The sequence below is a fragment of the Rhipicephalus sanguineus genome, chromosome 5 (assembly GCF_013339695.2).
Source record: "Rhipicephalus sanguineus isolate Rsan-2018 chromosome 5, BIME_Rsan_1.4, whole genome shotgun sequence".
NCBI classification, from domain to species: domain Eukaryota; kingdom Metazoa; phylum Arthropoda; class Arachnida; order Ixodida; family Ixodidae; genus Rhipicephalus; species Rhipicephalus sanguineus.
Genome location: NC_051180.1, coordinates 97,559,755 through 97,584,746, shown reverse-complemented (window position 1 = coordinate 97,584,746; position 24,992 = coordinate 97,559,755). Strand labels below are relative to the sequence as shown.

Below are 24,992 nucleotides of genomic sequence, written 5' to 3'. Positions count from 1 at the left end.
TTCGGCCGCGCTGGACCAAATATGACAGCGGGCAGGACGGTCGCGGTACTTTTCCCGTTCCAGTGATTTAAGCCAGCGTAGAGTCACTGTATATGCTACCTTTATTTTAGCATATACAGTAACTCTAGGCCAGCGTAGAGTCACTGGAAAATGGCCAGCGTTCCGCGGAGCGCCTCCCGCGGGTGCTTGGGGAACTAGCGTGCAAGCGCAGTGACAGCTGTAGGGGGGGCCTTCGCCGCGTCGTCGCCTAAAGCGCGGTGGCTCCGCCGAATCGCGCTTGCTTTGCGCTGAAGCTAACTTCACTCTTGCTATGCGCACGCAAATCGAGAATCCGGCACGAGGAGCAAAGGCTGGACAGAACGAGGCACAGTCGCTGCACTTCTAGAGAACCGTGCTGGATCCTCGACTTCCGCGCGCATAGTAAGAGCGAAGTTGGCTTCACCGCTAAGCAAGCGCGATTCGATGGAGCCGCCTCGCTTTAGCAGACGACGCGGGGAAGGCTCCACCTACAGCTGCCACTCCACGACCGGGCTAGACCGCATACGCGCTTTCTAGCCCGGCCGTGGCCACTCTTGCGCGCTAGTTCCCCTAGCGCCCGCGAGAGGCGTCTCGCGGAGCGCTGTCCACGCGCATTGATTATTGTCTCATGACAGAAGGAATATATGACAAACTTAGAGAGATGAGAATAGACGAGGAAGGCATTAACAGCTTGGGTAGTGATCATAAACGCATAATATTACAAATGGGATACAAAACTGACAATAAGAACATAGAATCAAAGATTGACAGCTTGTATCTAAATGACAAACAAATAACAAATATAGCCGCAAGAGTCGAGGAAAAAGTAGACGAACTACCAGGCAAAGACTGGAAGTATAGTGAGCTGCTACATGTAATCACGAAAGAAATGGAAAAAGAGAAGAAAACTATTCGTTGGAAAGGAAAGAGAAAGCCAAAAAAATTGGTGGAACAAAGAAATCCGGGAGGCGATCGAGAAGCGACGTGAGGCATCACGGGAGCACAGACAGGCAAAAAAGGAGAAGCGGCCACAGGACGAAGTCAACCAAATATGGGAAATATATTTAGAGCAAAAATCCATTGTGCAGAAATTAGTCGAGGCAAAAATTAAAGGTGAAAGTGAACGCTGGATGACAGAGATTCGCGAAAAGAAGAAGGCCGCGCATAGGATATTTTGGAGCCACCTAAAAGCGCTGGGTAGGAAGTCTGTCACAATGCAACAACGTTTGGTAGATGAAGGAGGAAATCAATTGGAAGGGTATGAAGCGCTAGGTTACATCCGAAAGATAACAGCCGATTCGTTTAAAAAGGTCGCCCAGGGGATTCCCCCGTTGAGTAAAAGTACGCAAAGGAGTGCAACCGAGGAAGATGTAGTACTAGAGGATTTCAGTTGGAAGAAGGCCGAAGGAAAAATTCCTAAGCGCACTACTCCGGGCTTAGATGGGGTTCCCGTCAGCCTCATTAACGAACTCGGACATAACACTAAAGAAGCACTGCTGAAAGCCGTAGAAAAGTGCTTACAGGAGAGGGAAATACCAGACAGTTGGCGAAAAAGTAGAATGAACTTAATCTATAAAGGCAAGGGAGAAAAGGATAACATTCGCTCGTATAGACCGCTAACCACTTACATCGGTGCTATACAGGTTGGCGATGCAGGCAGTAAAATTAAAAATAGAAGCGTGGGTAGAACAAAATGATATTTTGGGAGAACTTCAGAATGGATTTCGAATCGACAGGCGGTTAGACGATAATCTGTTTGTTCTTACCCAGTGTATAGAAGTAGCAAAAATAGAAAACAGGCCCTTGTACGTAGCTTATCTTGATATCACCGGGGCGTATGACAACGTTAATCAGGAAATTTTGTGCGATATATTGAAAGAAGTGGGCATAGGGGACGACTGTATTCAGCTTTTGAGGGAAATATACCGAGAAAATACAGTTTGTATAGAATGGGAAGGAATAAGTAGCAAGGACAGCGTTGAAATTAGCAAGGGGCTGAGACAGGGATGTCCTTTATCCCCGCTGTTATTCATGCTGTACATGGTGAGGATGGAAAAAGCGCTAGAAGGTAGCAACATTGGATTTAATTTGTCACACAAACAGGTCGGCACGATGGTTGAGCAGAAGCTCCCAGGTCTATTTTATGCTGATGATATTGTCTTATTTGCGGACAGTCAAGATGATATACAGCGACTGGCAGCTATATGCGGAAGGGAATGTGAGGCTCTAGGACTAGGATTTAGTGCAACAAAATGTGGATTGATGGTATTCAATGATCACGAAGACCATGCGGTCATAATACAGGGCCAAAAAATACCCAGGGTAAGCGAGTACAAGTACCTCGGAGTATGGGTAAATGAGGGGGACAGATATATGGAGGTACAAGAGAAAGCATCGGTAGCAAAGGGAAAGAGGAATGCTGCAATTATGAAGCACGGAGCTTTATGGGGATACAATAAGTACGAGGTGCTTCGAGGGCTGTGGAAGGGTGTGATGGTTCCGGGCCTTACATTTGGGAACTCAGTGGTGTGATGAAGTCAGAGGTACAATCAGGAATGGATGTAAATCAAAGGACGGTGGGCCGCCTCGCGTTGGGCGCTCACGGGAAGACGACAAATGAGGCTGTAAAGGGTGATATGGGATGGACAGGCTTTGAAGTGAGGGAAGCTCAGAGCAAAATGAGATTCGAAGAGAGACTGAGGAAAATGAAGAAGAGTAGATGGGCAGAGAAGGTTTTCAGGTATTTGTATAGAAAAAGCGTTGACACGCAGTGGAGAAAAAGAACTAGGAGGCTCACCAGTAAGTATACGGCTAGCAGTGCGGGCGATATGGCAACAAGGAGCATTAAGCGGAAGGTCAGAGAGGCGGAGAGGACTTATTGGATGGCAGCGATGGAAAAGAAGCCGGCTCTGAGTAACTACCGAAAGGGAAAAAACGAAATAAGGAGGGAAAGGTTTTATGATAATTCAAGGGGAAGCGCTTTGCTGTTTGAAGCAAGGGCGGGCTGCCTTAGGACGCGTAGTTATAAAGTGATATTCAGTAACGAAGAAGAACAATGTACTTGCTGCGGGGGAACTAAGGAAACGATGGGACATGTACTGATTGAACGTGGCGATATTCACCCAGGTATACGTGTGGGCACGAGTCTACATGAGGCTTTGGGTTTTAGGGACAACAATGGAAGGCTGAACACGTCCGCGGTAGAAATAAGTAAGAGACGGTTAGAGTATTGGTGGCAGAAAAGTAGAGATAAAGTACAAAAATAAATAATGGGCGAAAATAAGGTCATTCTGCCTTAAGAGGCAGAGAGATGGACCGTGAATTTATATATTTTTTTTGGTAAAATAACATAGATTTAATCAGTGTAGATAAGGTATTAAGCCAACTTGAAACAAGAAAGTTTTTTTTTTTTTTCTTCGAACCTGGTGGCAGAGATGTCACCGCCCCGTTATAAAGGGGATGCTCATAGCATCCATCCATTCATCCACGCGGCGCGGTGTTTAAGGTGGAAGTGGACGACTCTGTACGTTCGTACGTACGTACATACATAGATCACATCTTTATTTCCTCGTCATCCCCACGCTTAATAATTTTCGAAAGTAATGCCAGCGATATCCTGTACATCTCTCGTTTGCAAGAGACGCCTTCACCATAATGTCAGGTTCGTCTTACCCGTACCATTTCTTCGTAGTTGTCCTCGTCTATCAGTCGCGTTGTTATCATCAAATCATGTAGAACCACGTAACCAAATGCTTGACGTTACGAATCACGCTAGTTTTCTACAGAACGCTTGACTAACGAAGTTCAGAACGCTGACAAATATAAGTTTAAAAGAAATGACGTTTCGGCTTCCACACGGAAGCCTTGTTCACAAACTGATTGTGAACAAGGCTTCTTTCTGTATACGGATAGCAGAACGCTGTCAAGCGCACAAAAACAAGGCCAGATGGAGGCGATGACAAGACAAGCACATTTTGTGGTAGGTTTAGGTGTGCGTTATTGAAACCCGGATGGTCGAAATTAATCCTTAGTTCCACTATACGGCGTGCCTCGTTATCATATCGTGGTTTTGGCATGTAAGCCCAGAAATTATTATTAATAAAATTTTCGCTCGATCAAGTGTTAGTGCTAGCACATATTAGCAGCGACGCCTCAGGAAATAGCTTCGTGGGGCGGGTTGTGGTGCACGAATCAGTGATAGGTCAGTTCTATTAGAGCAGGAGGAGCATATAGGAAAGGTAAGGAGTGATACTAGAAAACATAATAATTAAAGTGTCAGGCGCGAGATGTGAAAGAAGAGAAAGCAAAGCCATAGTTCTGTTCAGTTGGAAAAAACGTATGGGAATTCGAATGGATGAAACTTAAAGGCAGAGATGGGTGGATTTTGCGCGCACCCCGTAAATGAATGGAGTGGTGGCTGGATTGATCTCCATATGAAGAGCTGTCAGCTATCCTACGGAAATGTTCCTTTATTGTTCCCGTCTTCATTTCATTTTCATCTCTCTTTTTGACAGAATTAAGAATACTGCCGTTATATAGTTCAGTTTATTTGTACTAAATTGGGGCAAAATATGAGAGTACTCGTGCAAGAAAAGCGTCAAACACCTGCTAAACGGAAGTTGCGTTCATCTGAAAGCTCGTTAAACTAACAACGTTGTGTTATCCGTAACCCGCAGCTTCCGTAGTCTTGGATGAAGAAGCTTAAACTTATGCTGCATTATGATCGCATCGCATTGATATCCGTGAGGCAATTTTTCACGCAGAAAAATTCGCTGAGCACTACGAGCGAGGATGTACCCATGTCCGGCCTTCGCGGCTCTCGGCAGAAACAATACCGACGGATAGCGATACGCTGATGGGTGTTGAAACCAGATGCAGTATTCTCAAAAGATCGCTTTCAGCGTCATCACGTGCTCCTCCCCCTAGCCCTCCTGCAGAATGCCTGTCGCTCCGACGTGACGTCATGTCGAAGTGAAAGCACACGCAAAAGAGATCTACATGTGCGGCAGCCCCGGAAAGCACTGTCATTCTCAGTAACTTCTCGAAATTCTTACGCGTTTCAGCCGAGGCTATCGGTTCGTTATCGACGTCTGCACACGTTGCTTAACTGATAAGCTCTGCGCGGCAGCTGGCCTTGTGGTATCTGCCGCTTATCTTGACGCAACCTCGCCTTTTGTTTTTTTGACAAAGCCCGTGAAGAGGCATTCCGGGGATGGGAAAGCTCACGCCGCGACGTGCTCCTGCTGTCCGGTGCAGATATATATCGAGAGATTTCGATAAGGATCGCAGCCACTCACTGTCGCAACGAAGAAAACACGTGCAGTCTATAGGCATGTGGCGGGGCGTTTTCTCCTTTTACTCGTGGCGTTCTCGTTAATCTCTTAATTGCCCGAGCCCGGCGTTGTGTAGGAGGGGGACGGCTTTCCCGTGATAACTCATTCGGGTGTATTCTTTTGTTTCCATTCGGGCGCTGCGCTTTTACGCGGCATCGCATGTCTCTCTGCTGTGTGCGCGCACTTGCCGAACGCGAACGGAGGCGTGCACTCCGCGGTTGTGTCTCGCACGGCATGACGTGAGGCCTGTAACCACGTGCCCGATCGGATTGCCAGCGCAGCAAGAGCGCGCGCCGAGCTCTTGCTTTGCGGCTTCCCCGTAGCGAAAGCAAGGACTGACGTCGACGGCCGGCTCGAAGCCTCGTGACTGGAGTTGATCCACAAAGCCCGCGAGCGACGTGAGTCAAGGCAATGCTAATGGCCTGCCTTTTCTTTCATCTATCATATTGTTCGTACATCAAATCCTCCTCCGGCATTTTGTTATAGTTTGTCGGAAAGCTGCGCCGCGACTTCTGAGTCAGTGCCTGTAGAATTTAGTGCCGGGGACCCCTAGCCGTTGCCCGCCGCGGTGAAACAGTGGTTACGGTGCTCGGCATGCTGACCCGATGGTCGCGGGTGCGATCCCTGCTGCGGTAGTCGCATTTTCATGGAGGCGAAATGCCTGAGGGCCGTGTACGGCGCTATGTCAGTGCGCTTCAAAGAACACCAGATGGTCGACATTTCCGGAGCCCTTCACTACGGCGTGCTTCATAATGATATTGTGGTTTTGGAACGTAAAACCCCAGATGTTATTATTATCATTACACCTAGCCGTTGGGTCCGCGCGTTCTTGTGATCACCCCGCTCTCTTCGACAGCCGCACCGAAAAAGAGCGCAAAGGGACGCAAGGGCTCGCGGATGCAAGCACCTTGCGGGGCCCCGCATTCAAACTTTCTGATGTCGCTGATGAACGACACCGTTCTGAAATATACAAAGTTTTCCAGCAAAATGCAGCCTAGGTTAAAGGAAAGACGAATGAAAACGCGTAAAATATGCGTTTATTCTACGTGCAATGGTGCCTGTTTATCTGTCCACTTTCGCCTACAGCACTATGTCCGTGCTTCAGTGGTTTGGTTAAGCAGAAAAATTAAATGAAAAATAAAACAAACATTACGTTGACTGACATTAGTTGGGACACCCTATAAATTGTGCTATGGGAGTCATCGAAGATTAGCCGGCACACTGTACACGTGAACGCACACTCGCGCTTGTACAAGAGGGCATGTGCGGACAACGCACTGTCTGTAATTTACCCGCTCTTGTAAATACCGCCGTGTACAAGAAGTGATATGTCCTCTATGCTGTCGTGGTCAGCCAGTACAGCATTTCCGTGACCACGTATCTGATACTGTTCCGCAGCGCTGGCCAAGGGGAATGGCGAAGTTCACATTACCGTCTCCAAAAAGTGTTCCAGGGACGGAAATATGAATTTTGTATTTTCACGTGGCAGACATTGTCTGGCGGCTTGAAAACTTTCTCTCCAACGGAAGCTTCATTTCTGCGAAATGTTTTTCTAAAAACACTTGATAGTTCGCAAATGGCAAACTTTTCAATCCCACGAAAAGCACCGATAACGCCAATTATCAAAGATGTTTTTAACAACACTGTAGAATCGTGTCACACGTTTATTGGATTGGAAAAACTTTATTTACGTCCTGCAGGACGCGCACGTTTATTCTAGATACATTATTCTGAATCCTGTCACGAATTTCAGTTTGCTAAAACGCTTGAAAGGATACAGAATAGTGGATCCAGGTCCCTTGATCTGACGCTAAGGAGATCACAGGCGAGAGCCTGTGCTCTGCGTGGCATTCTTAAATCGCCTCATCTCGGTGTACGTCGACTCATACTTTACTCACTCGATTCATTCTTGATTCACCCTTGATTCACTCTTAATTCGCATGATTTGCTTTATTGTATGGCTATTCACTCTTGATTTGCATTAATGCAAGCTGATTCACTCCTGATTCACTTTGATCGATGTTGATCTACACTTAGGCCACTTGATTCACTTTTGATTCACACTTAAGTCGCTTGATTACTTCTTGCTTCTCACTTAGTTCACTTGATTCGTTTATTGTACGTTGTTTCACTCCTAAATCAATTTAATGGATCTTGATTACACATACGTCACTTGATTGACACCTAATTCACTTGACTCGCTTTATTGTAGGTTGATTAACTCTTGATTTGCATTAATGTCCGTTGGTCCGCTCCGGATTCACTTGAATGGATCATGATTCGCACTTAGGTCAATTTTGATTCACACTTAATTAACTTGATTCGTTTATTGTACGTTGATTAACTCTTGATATGCATTGATGTCCACTCGTTCACTGCTGATTTAATTTAATGGATGTTGATTCACACTTAAGTCACTTGATTTACTTTTGATTCACGCTTAACACGCCTCATTAATTCTGAATTCACACATAATTCACTTGATTCGCTTTATTGTACGTTGATTCACCCTTGATTTGCATTAACGTCCGCTGATTCAATTTCATGAATGTTAATAATGATATCTATTGTTTTGCGTGCCAAAACCACAATATGGTTGACATACGCCGTAGTGGAGGGCTCCGGAAATTTCGACCATGCGGTGTTCTTTGACGTGTACTGACATCGCACAGTACACGGGCCTCCATCATTTCGCCTCCATCGAAATGCGGCCACGGCTGCCTGGATTGCACCCGTGACACTTTCATGGATGTTGATTCACACTTAAGTCGCTTGATTCACTCTGTATTCACACTTAATACGTTACTTGGTTCACCATTTATTCACAATAAATCGCTTGATTCGGCCTTGACTGACATTTATTTTTGAGTCGTTGGCCACCATGGTGGCACAGTGGTTACGGCGCTTACCTTCTGACTCGAAAGGCGTGGATCCAATCCCGGCCTCGGCAGACACATTTCGACGGTGGCGAAATGCTAAAGGCCCGTGTACTGTGCGATGGCAGTGCTCGTTACAGAACACCAGGTGGTGGAAATTTCCGACGCCATCCATTACGGCGTGCCTCGTAATCACATCGTGGTTTTGGCATGTAAAACTCCAGACATTATTATGATAACTTGATTCACTCTGGACTCAATTTAATGTACGTTGACTCACTCTTGATTCACATTGACGTACGTTGATTCACTTTAAATTTACTCTCAATTCACTTTGCGTTTCCGCCCCGCCACGGTGGTCTAGTGGTTATGGCACTCGACTGCTGACCCGAAGGTCGCGGGATCGAATCCCGGCCGCGGCGGCTGCATTTTCGGTGGAGGCGAAAATGTTTGAGGCCCGTGTACTTAGATTTAGGTGCACGTTAAAGAATCCCAGGTGGTCGAAATTTCCGGAGCCCTCCACTACGGCGTCTCTCATAATCATATGGTGGTTTTGGGACGTTAAACCCCAGATATTATTATTATTATACTTTGCGTTTCCTTCTTCAGTTTGTGTACTCCTAGTTATATTGCATCACTGTATCTGAATCTAGCATCACGATACTTTGGGTACCTCCAGCCCCTCCGTCTACATACGAAAGAGAAAAAGCGCTCGGAGTCTGCGATAACTTCCCGTAACGCCGCTTATACTTGACGGGGGCGAAAACTTTTTGAGAGGCAACAGAGTGTAATAGTAAGCTGAATTAGTTTGACAACTTAGAGGTGTTATTCAGGGCCCCTTTCATCACAACTAATTGAACCGTTAAGGCTGCTAGTGAGAATGCGACCAGAGCCTTTAGAGATTGCACCTGCCCGTGATGCATTAGCAGTTTTGCCAAATACGCACCAGCACTTTTACCAGGATTACGTATACTTCACCTGTAAAACGTGACGAATTTTACTGTCTAGTGGCTGATAAAGGCATCTCTATATTAATGTTCTGTTACTCCCACTGCTAGGAAACTGGAGGAGTCACGTCCCCTGTTAATGTGTGGCACTCTACATTGTGCTCTGGCACCTAAGACAATGGTTCCCTGGCAAGTGACCTAACTTATATTTACTTGCTTTCAAAGTGCCATCTAGACAATCTAGCCTGACCTAATATTTCGCTCTGACGTCCCTTCAAGTAAATGTTATCTCTGTGCACATATTTTGCTGCGCGGGAATTCAGAGACGCCTTACACATGGTGCCTGTGTCTGGCGGAGCATAGCCTTAGTTGCTTTTGCGCCGCTAAGGCCAACACAGCTAACTAACTAGCCCTACATGATGCGTTCGCAACTGCTGACTTTGTCAGTGCAGGGTCGTCAAGAGATGGAGGAGGACACGCGGGCGCTGACCGCCTCCGGTGGCCGGTCTCCATGGCGCGCTCGTCTTGTGCTGTCCGTGTGCTGCGCCTGCATGAGCGGGGCGTCTTTCGGTCTCACGCTCAGCTACTCGTCGCCGGCGCTTCCCGACATCCGGCGGCGCATGCCGTTCAGCGACAGCCAGGGCGATTGGTTCGGCTCCCTGGTCACACTCGGGGCGCTCTTCGGTGGACTCGTCGGAGGTAAGCGTCTATACTGCACTTTACCTTGTATAACCGAAGCGCAAAAAGGACAAGGATAAGAAAGTGCACAACACGAACGCTTTTGTTGTGCGCTTTCTTGTCCTTGTCCTTTTTTGCGCTTCTGTTATACAAGAACAAATCAGTACCAAACTTTCTGTTTTGCTGCACTTTACCCTCACGTATCCACGAACCCGGGTTTCCTGGTTGGCATCCTAATGAAACCACGAAACAATGATGACAAGGAAGGTACAAGGGGCATTGCTTTTGTTTGAAGTGTAGTATAGTAATTATGAATTAACTGAAAAATAATTAAAGTGGATGAAAAAATTAACTTGCTGCGGGCAGGTACCGAACCCTGGAAGTTACCTGAACGTTACCCCTGGAAGGTTCGGTCCCTGCCTGCGGCAAGCTGATTTTTCATCCACTTTAATTACTTTGCAGCTATTTCATACTTACTACAATACAGTTAAAACATAGGAGTAATGTCCCTTATATCTTCCTTGTCATCATTGTTTCGTGGTTTCTTTAGGTTGTGTCTAACAAAAAGGAATGGGGCCTCAATCAATCCCACCTCCTTTGTGTGGCATACTGTGTCTGCGCGATGCCTGCCCAGTTAGTCCACAGTGCATGGGAGCAGGGACGGATACAGGATTGTTCGGGGTGGGGTGGGAGGAGCAGAGTCAGCTTACGGGAAGTCCCCTTCTTGGGGGTACTCTTCTTGATTGGTCCTCCTCTTAGATGTATGCATCCCAAAATCAAGTGGGGGGTCAGGGCATTACACGTGTAGACACGCATTATAAGGAGCGACGGCGAACAGCCGACGTTAACCCTGGAACTCCCCGCCCTCCTATCTTACTACGCTTAATCACTACGCGTGTGCAATCTCCATTTTATTTACAACGTTGGACAGCCGCGCGGGTCGTTTTTCAACAAGTCCAATATTTCATCTTCTGTGTGTCGTTATGTTGACTGTTTGTCTCCACCATCTTACGTTAGGCTTTAGTCCCGTCTGTGTCCCTACAATATTCTGTCGTCTGGTTGCATTCTTCGTCACCGTATATTTACCGCTGCTCGAGAACGCTGCAGTACGCGAGAACAGCGATAAGGAGGAGCGTCGACCATCAATGCGCCTGAACTGTGCCACCTTGAATGAGCCCCGAAATTCACATCGCGCTGGCGCTTCGGTATTGCTAAACATAGATGAACTGGGCTGGTGTCCCCACGGTAACGTCACTAGTGCCACTGGTATATGAAACACTTAAAGAAAATGCAGGAGCCCTTGCCCTTTCGGGAAAATGGGGGCAGGAGAAGCGTGGCGTGTGCGTACCTCACTTTCTTTTTTTCTTTCTTTCTTTCTTTCTTTCTTTCTTTCTTTCTTTCTTTCTTTCTTTCTTTCTTACATTGCGCTATGCCCCCCCCCCCCCCCCCCTAGTTGTTTACTTCCTGCATGCCGCGGGCATTGCACCTTCACCCACGTGCTATAGCAGCGCGACACTTCGGTTGCTACAGGCAACAACTACGGTCATGCGTTCATATACAGGCAATAATGAAACGTGGCAACGTGAAAGGAAAAGTCACTTTGATAAAATATCAGATTGCCATATAAAATAATTGGCCGCGTATCTGCGTGCTTCGCTGCAAATGTCGTGTAAAGACGATAGAAGAGGCGCTGTGTGAGATATGGACGCCATCTGGCAATACGTCGGGAAACATGAGTGCTGTGTTGCGTGCTGGTAGTCCCGGCGCAGCAGCAGGCGAAGACCGGCGGTGACCAACGCGACCGGCGGGGACGCCAGCCAGCCCGAAAACGCGGTTTGGCGCAAAGCGCTGAAGCAGAGAAACGTCCGCACTCAACGAGTACTCTCCACACACTCTTTTATTTACACGTCGCCTGGGTAAAACAGGAACGCCAGAGCGGCGCTCACAACCGGCAGCCTGAAGGCCGCCCACAACGCTGCTTTTTCATTTCTTAAATATTTTTTTTCACCTTCTTGGCCTTCTCAAAACTAAAGTTTTTCAACACCAACCCATGGCATTCGTACAGTGCAATACAGAACCGAAACCGAAACACAACAATGAGCTCGTGCGAAGGGCACGGAGGAAGGCAAATTTCAGCGCAGTCGCATTTTCAGCTTTGTTGAAACAGCGCTCACTAGACGACGACGAAGTAAAAGAAGGCACAGGACAGGCAGCGCCTGTCCTGTGCCTTCTTTTACTTCGTCGTCGTCTAGTGAGCGCTGTTTCAACAAAGATGAACGCATACCAACTCGCTCAAGCTTCCATTCTTATGCATTTTCAGCGCAGCTTAAGAAACTAGGATCCTTAAAATTACGTATGTATGCATTTTCTATTAAAGGAACACGCCACCTAATACTTACCTAGTGATGTTGCACCTCAGATATGCATGATATTTACTTTTTGATCGACAACGTTCACAAGTATGAACAGCCGAACCAGTTCAAGACGGCTGGCCCTTGGGCAAGTGGTTCAACTTTGGCCGAGTGGCTGAAACGAGGGACGTGCCGACAAACAGAAAGACAGAAAGACAGACCAAAATTTCTGCGTTTAAGTTCCCCAAGAAAGACTATCGTCTTTAAAACGGCTGATCGCTGACAAGCCCACGAACGAGAGAGCATCGGTTATTGGAACACGGCGCATACAAATACACATGTGACCGGCGCACTTTCAAGATCCGCGTTTCTGTACACTCGTTCGATTTTTCGCGTACTATGCCACCGCCACCGAAATCTGTAACTCATAACAAGCTTCGCGTGGAAATTTGTCTGTGCAGTGTAGCGTGGTGGGTTGGCCCTTCGCCACTATCTCGTACTTATCCGCGTGAAATAAACGGCATCATTTCGTGGAGATGTAAGGGACGGTCTGCGTTCTGATAAAGAAAGGTGCTAAACGAAATGTGGCCAGCACACTCCCGCCTTTAACGCATGAGCCGTCCGCATACCTAAGTGACGCAGATCACATGACGCACGCCGAATTTAAATAATAATATCCCGGGTTTAATGTGCCAAAAGACCCCTTTAGGACCCCTGTAACGGTCTGTCTGAGGGCTATAACAATATGCTGAAACAAAATAAACAGCACGATATGATACACCGTAGTGGAGCGCTCCGGAAATTTCGACCATGTGGTGTTCTTTAACGTGCACTGACATCGCACAGTACACGGGCCTTTAGCATTTCGCCTCCATCGAAATGCGACCGCCGTGGCCGGGATCGAACCCGCGACCTTCGGGGCAGAAGCCGAGCACCGTAACCGCTATAACACCGTGGCGAACCGCGCCGAATTATGACATATAGTCGATTACAACGTGAGAATAAAGACAAGCTCCACCCACTGCCATCACTGTTTTCACCCAGACACCACTTGCATAGACGCTCCACCCAATCACATTTGGTACTTTCCGTGGCGTCAAGCACTTTTCGCGTGCTGCAGCTGGTTCCTTTCCCATACAGACACGTCGTGTTCGTGTCATTAATTCGAAAACTTGAACGTCCTGGCAAAATTTCCTCGGAGATTCTGACATGATTGCTTAGGCAAAGGTGATATTTTAGGTAGGAACGACAAACCTTTAGTTTCAGGTATGCGTGGTATTTCCATTAGCGCAGGAAATGGAATAAGGAGTAGCACAGGAAAAGAACGCATAGAAAAGAATAGCACAGGAAAAGAGAGACCAGCTTGCACGACGGTGATCGACAAACGTGCCGCTGTTTAGGAGGCGGAGCTTGTATTTATTCTTAACCGACTAGTATAGTGTAAATGTCCTGGAGGATGTCGCAGCTTGAGGTTCGGTCACGGTGTTAGCAAGGTCCTTTATAATATTTTTAAAGGACCCTGGTGTTAGTAACATTGTATGCTTCGTCGAAGTACGATTAAGCGAACGAGACATTCCTACGGTGAACCGTGCATGCTTTGAAATTTGTGGTGGTGCCGGTATGCCTTAATTTCTTCCTCGTTACTCGCAGGTCAGCTTCTGAATAGGCTTGGCCGCAAGGACACCATCATTTTCTCGTCGCTTGGTTTCGCGATCGGCTTCCTGTTGATCGAGGCGTCGCCGCTACCGATCGTCATGTTCCTGGGCCGTTTCCTGACGGGCGTGTCCACGGGCATCACCGCGGTGGCGCTGCCCGTCTTCGTCTCGGAGGTGAGCCCGCCCCAGATACGCGGCGTGCTCAACACCATGTGCACCATCGCCATCACCTCGGGCGTGCTGCTCGCCTACGTGCTGGGCAAGTGGCTCGACTACCAGTGGCTCGCCACCGCCTGCATCGTGCCCGCGCTGGTGGTGGTCATCTCGATGCCTTTCGTGGCGGACTCGCCCAGGTGGCTGATCCATGCCGGACGCTCCGAGGAAGCCCTCCAGGTGTGCGCCCGCTGCTTCACTGGCCATCGCGAGGGCTGTAAGCCCGAGTTAGCTCTTCGTGTAGAAGGAAGGAAAAGGGGTATTCAGACGGGGGAGGAATGCTCGGGGGAGACGGGGGGGTTGCGGATCACGTGACCGCGACGTCACGGATTAGCGAGTGGGCGTGACCCCCCCGCGCCTCCTTGGAGGAGACGGGGACGTTTTCCCCGAAAGGACAAACAATCCCCCGGCGGTGGGGGATGTGGCGGAATTTCTGGCTCTTGTTTGGCCACATTGTTGCACTTGCTCCTGCAGAGAGCGGGAGTGGGTGTCCAGTCTGCAGTTGGGGTCATCTGTAGCTGGGGTCATCGTCGTCAGCAGCTGGTGAAACGGGCGGTACAAGCCACAGGAGTAGTCTGGTAACACTGGTCTCCCCCTCCGTTCGCCCCGTCCGTGTGAGTGGGGGGCATTTGTGGCGACTTCTCCTCGCGAGTTGACGTCACTAGGCTCCGCCTTTACCCCCCGAGCATTTCTCCCCCGTCTGAATACGGAAAGACAGGGATGTTAACCAGTTTGGCATAACCGGTATGCTACCCGTTTCCGTTAGGGAACTAATGCAGAACAGTAGCCATGATTCTTATTAGGAGGTGCTGAGTAAGGCAAAAACTGTGGGGTCATTTCTCACAAAATGTTCAAAATGTTCCTGACGGTTCTCTCTCTCTTTTTTTTAATACGATACAGGCTTGTCCTTAAGGCAGAAACGCTTGCGTGTATGTATTATTTGTTCCGATACGTAGGTACCTCTAATAGATTTCACCAGCACATTTATTTGTCCACTGTGTGTCGGCATAAAGGCGGGAAATCTTAAAGCGACATATATACGCGAAAGGCAGGGTGATTAATCAGGCATACCCCGCTTTTTCTACCCTTCAAAGGGAAAGGGTACTGAATTATGAGTAGGAGAGAAGCTTGTACTTCGCATGCGCACAAGGACGCGTTCAACGTCCAGTGCGTCGCAGGCGTTTGGGTATACCTGAGCGTCCGAAGAACTATACGGCTGCTGTTGAACATCTCATAGCTTGGCGCACGGGAACTGTCGAAGATTCTGTGGCTGACGTTTAAGATCTCGCGCCCAACAGTAAAATCACATCTCCTGTGCAGCGACGAAACAAGCAGTGGTACCTAAAAGAATACATTACGAGAAAGTTCTTTAATCGATTTCTGATTTCTTTGGATGAAGTGGGAAATGTCGATTACTATATTTTGTCACTTCAGACCAGTATGTTATATTATTGTATCTCTACCTCCAATACATTTTTAACGCGAAGGCCTTATATGTCCTATGCGAACGTTACTTTGAACGAAAAGCCGGCATGAGCGAAATGAGGCAAAAGATATCACGGGACCGCGCGAGTGTCGCGTTGACTATCATTGCGCTGTTCGCGTGGCAAAAAAAGAAAAAAATAACAACACCGCCCAAGCGATCCCTACACGTGGTTAACCAGCTAAAACGTGCGGCCGCGCTGTAAATTACGAGCTAGAACTTATCGAAGTGTTGTAGCTCTTGATTTATGTATCGACAAATTTAAGAGATGCGTGTTTCAAAGGTTACGTTTGGTGACGTCAGCTTATAGGATTATTGAGAACACTTGAAGGATTTTGTGGTTAGCGATTCATGCTGCGGCGGGTATCTAGCGACGTAAAGGCTGATAAAACCTGAAGAGAAGCAGGTGAGAGTGAGAGGCAAAGGAAAGGCGGGGAGGTTAACCAGGTTGCATCTGGTTTGCTACCCTACACGGAGGGAGACCCTTCGAGGTAGCGTATGCTAGCATCCACGGACTCACGGACCGCCACATTTTCCCAACCCCTATGCAGTGAGTGAGTGCGAACTTTATTGAGGTCCTGAGGAGAAAGAAAGCAGTGCCGAAGGCCCCGCCAATCAATCCGGCGGCTCCACCCAGGTCGTGGCCGGTAGACAGAGTCCTTCGGCAACGGCCCAGGTCCTCTGGACAGCCTTGAGCTGAGCGAGGAGCTCCGTGCTTCGAAGCGCTGAGTTCCATGAGGACTGGTCAGAAAAGTCTGTGCCCGCGTTGGCAGTGCACAGCCAGAGCATGTGTTCGAAATTGTTATATTCGTGGCCACAGTGTGAGCATACAGTAGGAAAGTCAGGATTCATCCTCCTTAGTGTCGTTGGTGTGATGTATGTTCGAGTCTGCAACTGTTTGTAAGTGATTGCTTGTGCTCTGCAATTGTTGAGCTTTGTGTGAGGAGGAGGATACAGCTTGATGCAAAAAGGCGGCGCTCCTCTAAACCGTCGCTCGAGGCGCGCGAGCTGCACGTTCACTTCGTCCTTGCGACGTTTGCGCGGTATATACTGCACGGTAAAACAGCCACCCCAGATGGTTTCGCCTTCGAGTTATCAGGCAAATGCATAAAGAACCCTGCGAGTTTTTGATTGCCTATCTTCGTGCGATAGAAATCGCAGTCACCGGCTCTCGCGAAGTATTTCGACCACCGAAGCTGCTTTCTAACGTCGCGGGTTCGTTCGCCTCTTGTTTCGCGCGTGCAGGCGTTGAAGTTCTACGAAGGCGAGGACAGGGCTCGTGAGGAGTTCGAGAGCCTGCAGGCGGCGGGTACCGCTGACGAGAGGTTCTCACTGGCCGAATTCAAGCTTCCGTACGTCTACAAGCCGTTCCTGTGCGTCTTGCTCGGCATGTTCCTCCAGCAGTTCTCGGGCATCAGCATCATGCTGTTGTACACGCAAGACATCTTCGAGTCTGCCGGCTCGACCATCGAGTCCACCGACTGCACAATAATCGTCGGAGTTGTCCAAGTGGCCAGCGGCTTCCTGGCCACGCTGGCCATTGACCGCTTGGGTCGCAAAATACTGCTGCTCGTGTCTTGCTTCCTGTCCTCCATCAGCCTCGTCCTTCTTGGAATTTCCTACCATTTCAAGGACACTCAGGTACGTGTTGCTTGTTCTAAGGTATTAAATGTATTGTGAGAAAACGCAGCGCTGCTCTGGCTGCGTTAATAGACGCTTTATTGTACACGCTATGCACAGTGCCTCATTGTTCATGCCTCATAAACACACCTCCGGTGTCCGCTACGTTGGCACTTCTGATGTAGCTATCTCCATGCGAGTGTCCAGGGGGTCTGTTTTTCTCCTCATAATCAGACTGTCATAGTGACCTTAACATGGAAGAGTAGAATTTTTAAAGGGGCCCTGCAACACCTTTCTTTGTTATATTGGAATAGTCCCATTATTGACGTATGACTCTTCACGAGCCATATGCCGCAAAAATTTTTCGAATCCGTCAAGTCTAAGTGGTGTTACCAAATTATAGAGATCACGTTCCGCAGCTTTCTCTCTCAACTCAACGCAGCGAGCGCGCGGAAAGCTGCGCGCGGCGTGAGGGGAGGGAGGGAGGGCGGAGGTGCGAGGAGGCGACGTCAGCGCCGGCGGCATTTTTTTCATTTTTTTCTCTCTGGCGTCTCGGCGCAACCACGTGGTCTGTGCCGTCACTTCCGGTCGGCTTGCGTCGTTCTCGTCGAGCGGAGTCGATCGCGCTGTGTATCGCGCGTGCTTGAAAACTGCGCGTCGGTTTGGTAATGTTGGGTGTGCACCTCGAACGCCGTAGTGTTTTCGTCGCTCTGCCAACCATGGAAGCAAACGTGCGCGCTCGTTTGGAACGAATGACAGCTGAGATCGGTTTCGGCCCATACTCCGATACAGCGCCTCGTAAGACGGCACTGGCAGACGACCCCGAAGCGCCGCCATTACCGGACGTCAGCATTGTTATCGGAGATACGCTGCGCCCGTGCCTCGGTCGATCGTGAGAACGTGCCGACGATGCAGATCTCAGCTGACGAGGCAACACTCGAACGGCTGCCACTCTCAACGGCAACCGGCGATGGTCAAAAGCACAGAAATATTCACGTTTTCGGCACTGCGCATGGCGACGAAAACGGAACCACGCAACTACGAGCAGACGAGCTGTCGGTGAGACCGGAAGTGCTAATATTAATGTTTGTTCGGTGTTTTTAACGCGATAACATAATATAAACGTACATATTATCTACTTATTGAACTCAAAATTAACAACGAAAGTAATAATGAGGGTGTTATCGTGATTATAACATCAGCCAATGGTGGAACTGCCGACAATCGCGTCATATTTTGCGGACTAATACATCATTTGTCGAGAGAAGAGGGAGCGATTTTCAGCTGATTTTGAGAATTTATTGTAAATTCCAGGCCGTGCGCATCGCTATAATATTTGGCTGGCGTGTTCTCGGGAGCCTCGACTACCGATCGGCAGCGCTTTTTGAGCATGCTCGAAAAGTGTTGCAGGCCCCTTTACGATCCTAAAGATAGTGTTTTTCTTTTAGTGTCTCCTTAAAAAAATAACTGGTCATGACCGTTTTCTAGATGGATTTACTCATATTTCATGCGTCTCTTTCGAGCAACAATACACAATCGACCTTTCCAAGGACGTTTCCGCCGCCTTTCTCGCATTGTACAGCGTCGCCTTTAAAGCATCAATAGCTTGTGCGTAAGCCTTACTGCCGCTTTGCGAACTACCAGTCTTGAACAGAAGCAGCAGTGTTTAAAGCTATCTTCCGGCGCTTTGTTCGACTACAATGTACTTACAGCGAAGCCGTACACAGCTAGCCGAAACGAAAATCCGCCTGTCCTCATGTTGCTAGAAACTTCTCCATTGGCTGCGCCGTCGTTCTCTCCGTCGTACCCAAGCGCGCACGCCGTTGGCTGCGCCGTCAGTGACGTCGTTCTCTCCGTCGCAGCCGTGCCGCCGAGCTCACGCGCAGCAGTTCCACGGATCGTACTAACTCCCGAACAGGCGACAATTTTCGAAGAACAGCGCCGACAGCAAAACCGTGAGGGAACTCACGTTCGCTGGTCCGATGCTGCAGTCCGGGCACAAGTACAGACCCGGGTGGCCAAGCGCAAGCAGCAACTGCATACCGAGGATCCGGCAGCCTGCCAAGCCGTGCTAAATCGCGAAGCGGAACGCAAGCGCCTATGGCGGGTGGATGCTGCTAACCACGACGCCGAGCTAACTCGGGCGATCGAACTCAAATTATTCATTCCGCGCAGTACTTCTTTTCTTCCCCCTTGCTGCTTTCGCCTCCCAAGTAACCTTGTTTTCCACAAAGAGCACAGTGTTTGGAAACAAGCTGAAATCAGTATTTCGCCGCGTAGTCTTTTGCTGTATATATATATATATATATATATATATATATATATATATATATATATATATATATATATATATATATATATATATATATATATTACTTTTGATTCGTGTTTCACGTGTTCCTATTCACATTTATCCCAGTGCGGATGCGCTTTACCTTTTCTTCGCTCAGTGAAGCAGTTTTTATGTAGCGGCTTCTTTCTTTTACGTAAACGACTTCCTTGCTCATTGCATTGCATTTAGGACGACTTATTCGTGGGTAGTGAGTCACATGTGAAAGAAAAATTGATCTTTCCTAAGAAAATTTGATCATTTGGAGGTTAGTGCTTAGAACGCCGCTTTGCGTCTCCTTTGGTGCCGTGATGAATCGCTGAACGGGAAATGTGGCTGGAGCCAACATTTCGACGCAGTTTCCGTCCTTACGAAGACAAGTCCTCTTGTTCAAACGCTGGTTTCAGCAACAATCCCTGTTCAATGGCCATAGGCGTGCGCAGGGTTTCCCATCGGAGGGGCGAAGGTTCATCGCAACCCCTCCCCCTACTAAGTCAATATATGAGGCAGTTTTTGCACACACACCCTCTTAGGTGACTGGGGGGGGGGGTCGCACGAATATGTCAATGACTTCTCATCACATCTTGGTTCCATCTTCTCCTGAACATGTATTGTTTGGATGTTTATTTCTGTGTCACTTTTGTACTGTCCTAAGACCATGACCAGATCACCCAGTTTACTATTCTGTGCAGGTTCTGTCCATAATGTAATGAGACTGGGTGTGGTAAAAAGAATTTATTTATTCGATTGGTTACATATTAATAATATTCTTCAAAATAGTCTCTTTGGACGTCGATACACCGCTGCCAGCGCGATTCCCACGCTCCAACGGCTCCCTGAAAGTCAGATACCGTGACCTCTTTCAAAGACTGTGACAGCCCATTGGAAGCGGAAATACATTTGAAACGGTGGCCTCTCAGACTTCTCTTGCGCTTTGGTAACTGGAAGAAGTCTGCTGGGCTCACATCAGGGTTTATGCAGTCCTGATACAGCCCTGATGTGAGCTCGGCCGACTTTTAGGGGCGTAGCTCCTTTTATTCTAACCTTGTCACGTCTCCGTTGTCCGGCGTAAACGGATCTCCCGTATGATGCAATAGATGGCGCTGTCTCATAGAAGTACATACAAACTGCAGTTCAGGGACGATATTCTAGATGGCGCTGTACACATTCTTTGTCGTCATCACCATTTCTCGTCTCATTTCCTAGATGGCGTTGGTCCAATAGAATTGTGTGCAATATGGCGCTTGTGTGAATCGACGCTAGATGGCGCTGGAAGTGCCGCTGCTCTCCGATTGGCTGCTGCGTGGGCTGCGCGGGGATGCGCGGGGAGCGAGCGCCTCTCTCATTCTCCTGGATCGTCGCCGTACGTGTCGGATCGTTGGCGGAGCATGGAGGATGCGCAGCGGCGGGCGCTCACTTGGCGGCAGCCAGGCGGATCCCGTGACGGTGCGCGCCAAGGACGCCGCTGCGAAACGGGTTCAACGAGAAGCGAATCCCGAGACCATGATTGCTTCAGGAGCTTCGCCCAAGCTCTTCATCATTCACCCGTGGATATGCTGTAATTTTTCCTGTTCCCGTAGCTCAAGAGAAGCCTGAAAGGGCACCGTTTGAAAGGTGTTTCCGCTTCCAATGGGCTATCGCAGAGTCTTTGAAAGAGGTCACGGTATATTGCTTTTAGGGAGACTTTGCAGCGTGGGAATCGCCTTGGCAGCGGTGTATCGACGTCCAAGGAGACAATTTTGAAGAATTTTATTAATATGTGCCGATTGGATCAATAAATTCTTTTTACCACATCCACTCTCACTACTCGGAGAGGCCCTGTATGAAGGAAAAATGAACGTTGGTTGATTGATTGATTGATTGATTGATTGATTGATTGATTGATTTGCCTACACCCAGGGTCAGGCGTTCCTCGCTTCTTACGGCTGGCTTCCTCTGCTTGCTCTCTGCGGCTTCATGGTCGGCTACTCTGTGGGCCTTGGACCGCTGCCGTGGATGCTCATGGGCGAGATGCTGCCACTGCGCGTCAAGGGCTTCGCCACGGGCGTGTCGACAGCCTTCAACTTCGGCTGCGGTGCCCTGATCGCCAGGGAATACCACAGCACCATGAAGCTGCTCGGCAACGACGGTATCTACTGGTTCTACGGCACTGTCATGGCCCTTGGCTTCGTCCTGGTGCTAATATTTATTCCCGAGACCCGCGGCAAGACTCTGGAAGAGATTGAAGTGCAGTTCGGCAAAAACTCCGACAACTCCGCGGATTCTAGAGAACAGCCGGGCCTCGTGAACGCGTAGCGAGGTGCATTGTGCTTGGGGAACTGGGACAGTGTTTAATACAGTGTTTAATATTGTTGTATATTATTGCGTATTTGTTATGGACATTTAAGTGCAGTGGATGCGTTTATGTATAGTGTCCCGTATCGTTTACTTATTTTTGCTAGGGCAGTTGGTCCCAGTTGAAACCTTTAGGCGGTAGCATCGTGTTCCAAGTGCGAGGCGATTACCTACAGTGTGTAATGAGATTAACCAAGGAATCTGTGCTTTCTTTTACCAAGTGAAGTTCCTCTTCCTGGACGATGTATGATTTCTGAATGTCTATATCTCATTTTATTGCGATAGCAATTTTATCGACACTCTCTACGGGTTTTTGCCGTCGCCGTCATGTTCCGTATAAAGCCCAAACTGATAACATCCCCCCGCGCAACGTGTGTTCTACCCGCGGGTAAACGCGCGCGAGCGGGGGCGATGAGCGTGGCTGAAGCAGAGATCAAACCAATCGGCCCATCTCCGTCGCTCAGAGGGCGCATGCGATAACATCCCCCCGCGTGTTAGACCTGGCGTCGAATGATCAAGCAGAGAGGAAACGCCCCGCCCGTCTTTAACGAGCATGAAGGGACGCGGGAAGGGGGTCTCGCTCGAGCAGCAAATGTGAACTTTGAAGCAAAACGGAAAGGCGAGCTAGTTGGCGCTGGTTCATCCTTAGCGCTCGCGTTGTGCACTTTCTTGCCCTTGTCTTAGCGCTTCTATTGTATAAGTGTGAACTTTGATTCTAAGGGCGCTTTCGCGATCGCTGGTGCGCGCGCTATCTCGGCAGGCATCAGCGGTCGGCTCGTATACCCTTCTACGTGCTGCGCTCTCAACGCGAAGATACTGTGCGAAAAGAGGATCTCTCCCTGGAGCGGCCGTATTCTCTTACACCGTGCAGCGTTTTGTAAAGTTACGCGGTGTCGGATCCAAAAGAGTTTAGCTGTCATCCTTACTTCGTATAATATTAAAATTTGTTGCTATCGCATTCATTGCTTCGCCCTTGCTGTGAAACTGTAATTTTTTTTTATCGCTGGCGGGGCTATTCGCCACCGTACGGTTAGCAATTGTTAGTGACAGCTGTATTTCATTTGAGCAATATGTTCGCGGCGTGTTTCAATTGACTATACTGTAAGAGAGTGAGCTCATGGCTTAATGAGCGCTTGCATGGACGTTATACGCTATTTTCTATAGGGAAGCCTCTTATAGAGAAGCGTAAGTGCTTCGATACAAAAGCGAGGAACATTTGAGTCGGCAATTACATCAGCGAGGCATTCTTCCATGCAGGGCTTAATAACTTCCCTGGCCGTGAGTTCGCCAGCTGTGTGCTGTTTTAAAAAAAATGCCAGCACGAGCAGTAGTAGCAAGAGGAAGCAATCAATCTTGCACTGCCGTAGCCAGGGGGTGGTTGGAGGTTCAAATACCCCCCCCCCCCTCCCTCCCGAAAAAATTTCTGGCTACGCAACTGTACTATTGCACCTTATATCCCGTTCTTTCAGTGCGCCAATGCAAACAATGTGCGTCTCGTTAATCTAATCTCCTCGACCATTATTTTCAGTCAAATTGTGGCTTTTCATTATATTTCCGGAGCCTATTCACAAGCCAGTACTTGCATGCGCACCGTATGGAATAACGCCACATGGAATACAGGGCGTAGATAAGTGCAGCTTGCGTTTTTCTGTGAATTCAGCGGCGGTTACTCCTGACTGCGGTGCCGAGGTATTTCGTGCCATAAGCTAGGCCTTCTCTTCATTGTCTACATCATTTCAATGAAGTGTCATTCACAGGACATGTATTTGTCACTGAGATCGTAGTTGTTGTTTTTCGCGTCTTTAAATAGGGGCGTTTAGCTTATACGTATACTTCTTTACGTTACCGGATAACTGAAGGAATCTGCGCATGCGCGGGCCTTTACGGAACGTAGACTTTTACGGAACGTAAACTAGTCGCCGGATGGGCTTTACGTTTACGGCCCTATCTCGCAAATCCACCTTCGTTCGTGGCTACTCGCGATGTCTGCTTTGCGGAGACTGCAGCCGCCGAGTCAAAATAAGCCGAAGTGCGAGCGCCAATTGCGACCACCTTGTTTCAGCCGGATTACCCAAGCTAGAGCGACTGAGAATACCGAAGCCGTAAACGTGAGCAGCCTAAAGCCCCTGACAGGTTGGATAGGTGGCGCCATCTAGCGAGGCCAAGATGAACCAGGCAAGCACACAATTGTTATTGCAGAAACATCGTGCATTCTACTTCAAGTGTAAATGCCTTGCAGCGGCATAATTACGAAGAAAGTGACTTTTTAATATTTTTTTCCCTCAAAAACACTAGGCCAAAACAAACTTGTCCATGACTGTGCTTGCACGAAGCGTCACAAGATGTCGCCACCATCGTCCAGTAACCCAGTATTCTTACACCCCTTTGCGTATACATAGCTTGCATGTGACGTCACAGACAGGTTCTGTGCGCTTGGGCTCCAACATGGCGGCCACCGTCACTTCTTTATCTCATTTGAGAGTGTCAGTGCAGATGGGGACACCCTGTCGTTCGGTTCCCGCGTTCTTTTGTTCGCCAGTCGCGCAAAGGGGGAACACAAAAGAACGCGAGGGTTTGGGTATGAAAGATGCTTGGGGGCACCGGCACTAATCTGGTGGCGAGCCTCACCGTTTCTTGCTCGGCGCGTTCGAGCAAAAGTTCACGCAGCGTGTCAACCCGCTGGTGCCCCGAAATGTCGGCCATGGTTACGTCAGTGCAAGCTATTTAGACCGGGTTACTGCACACGCTAAGAACCTCTCATTATTGTGCCGTAGCCTTAATTCAATATTACCTCAATTAAATATAGTGTAAATGCAGTTATCATCACCATTTAGTGGTTTGCGCAAACGTAAAGGTATACGTTTACGTACGCACGTAAACGTTTACGTATGGCGAGCTAAAACTTTTCTAAAACATGCGTTCCGGTAACACGGTAAACGCAATCCGGTATTCCGGTAACACGGTAACGTTAAAAAGTATACGTACAAGCTAAATGTCCCTATTTGCACGTCATTCTCGTACCATCGAAAGATGTTTGAGATTGCGATGAAGTAAAATTGCGTGCCAGTGTTATCATATATGGTGGATCTTCAGCGTTTTAAAGCTGAATTTCTGGATCCTCGCTCATGCGTTTTATTTTCACCGATTGCTCCATT

At 48.5% G+C, this 24,992-nt stretch overlaps 1 protein-coding gene across 3 annotated transcripts in view; it reads left to right on the top strand.

The window, feature by feature from the left end:
* Positions 1-22,795, top strand: part of LOC119394046 (facilitated trehalose transporter Tret1) — a 72,680-nt gene extending 49,885 nt beyond the window's left edge. For 2 of the 3 annotated variants that reach the window (XM_049415601.1, XM_037661259.2), the window contains exons 2-5: positions 9,622-9,873; positions 13,854-14,251; positions 16,800-17,195; positions 21,403-22,795. In XM_049415601.1, coding sequence (XP_049271558.1) covers positions 9,622-9,873; positions 13,854-14,251; positions 16,800-17,195; positions 21,403-21,798 — 1,442 coding nt within the window. In that variant the 3' untranslated portion in view covers positions 21,799-22,795. The remainder of the gene's footprint in view (positions 1-9,621; positions 9,874-13,853; positions 14,252-16,799; positions 17,196-21,402) is intronic. The other variant, XM_037661260.2, reaches the window with a different exon arrangement.
* The last annotated feature ends 2,197 nt before the right edge of the window (positions 22,796-24,992 follow it).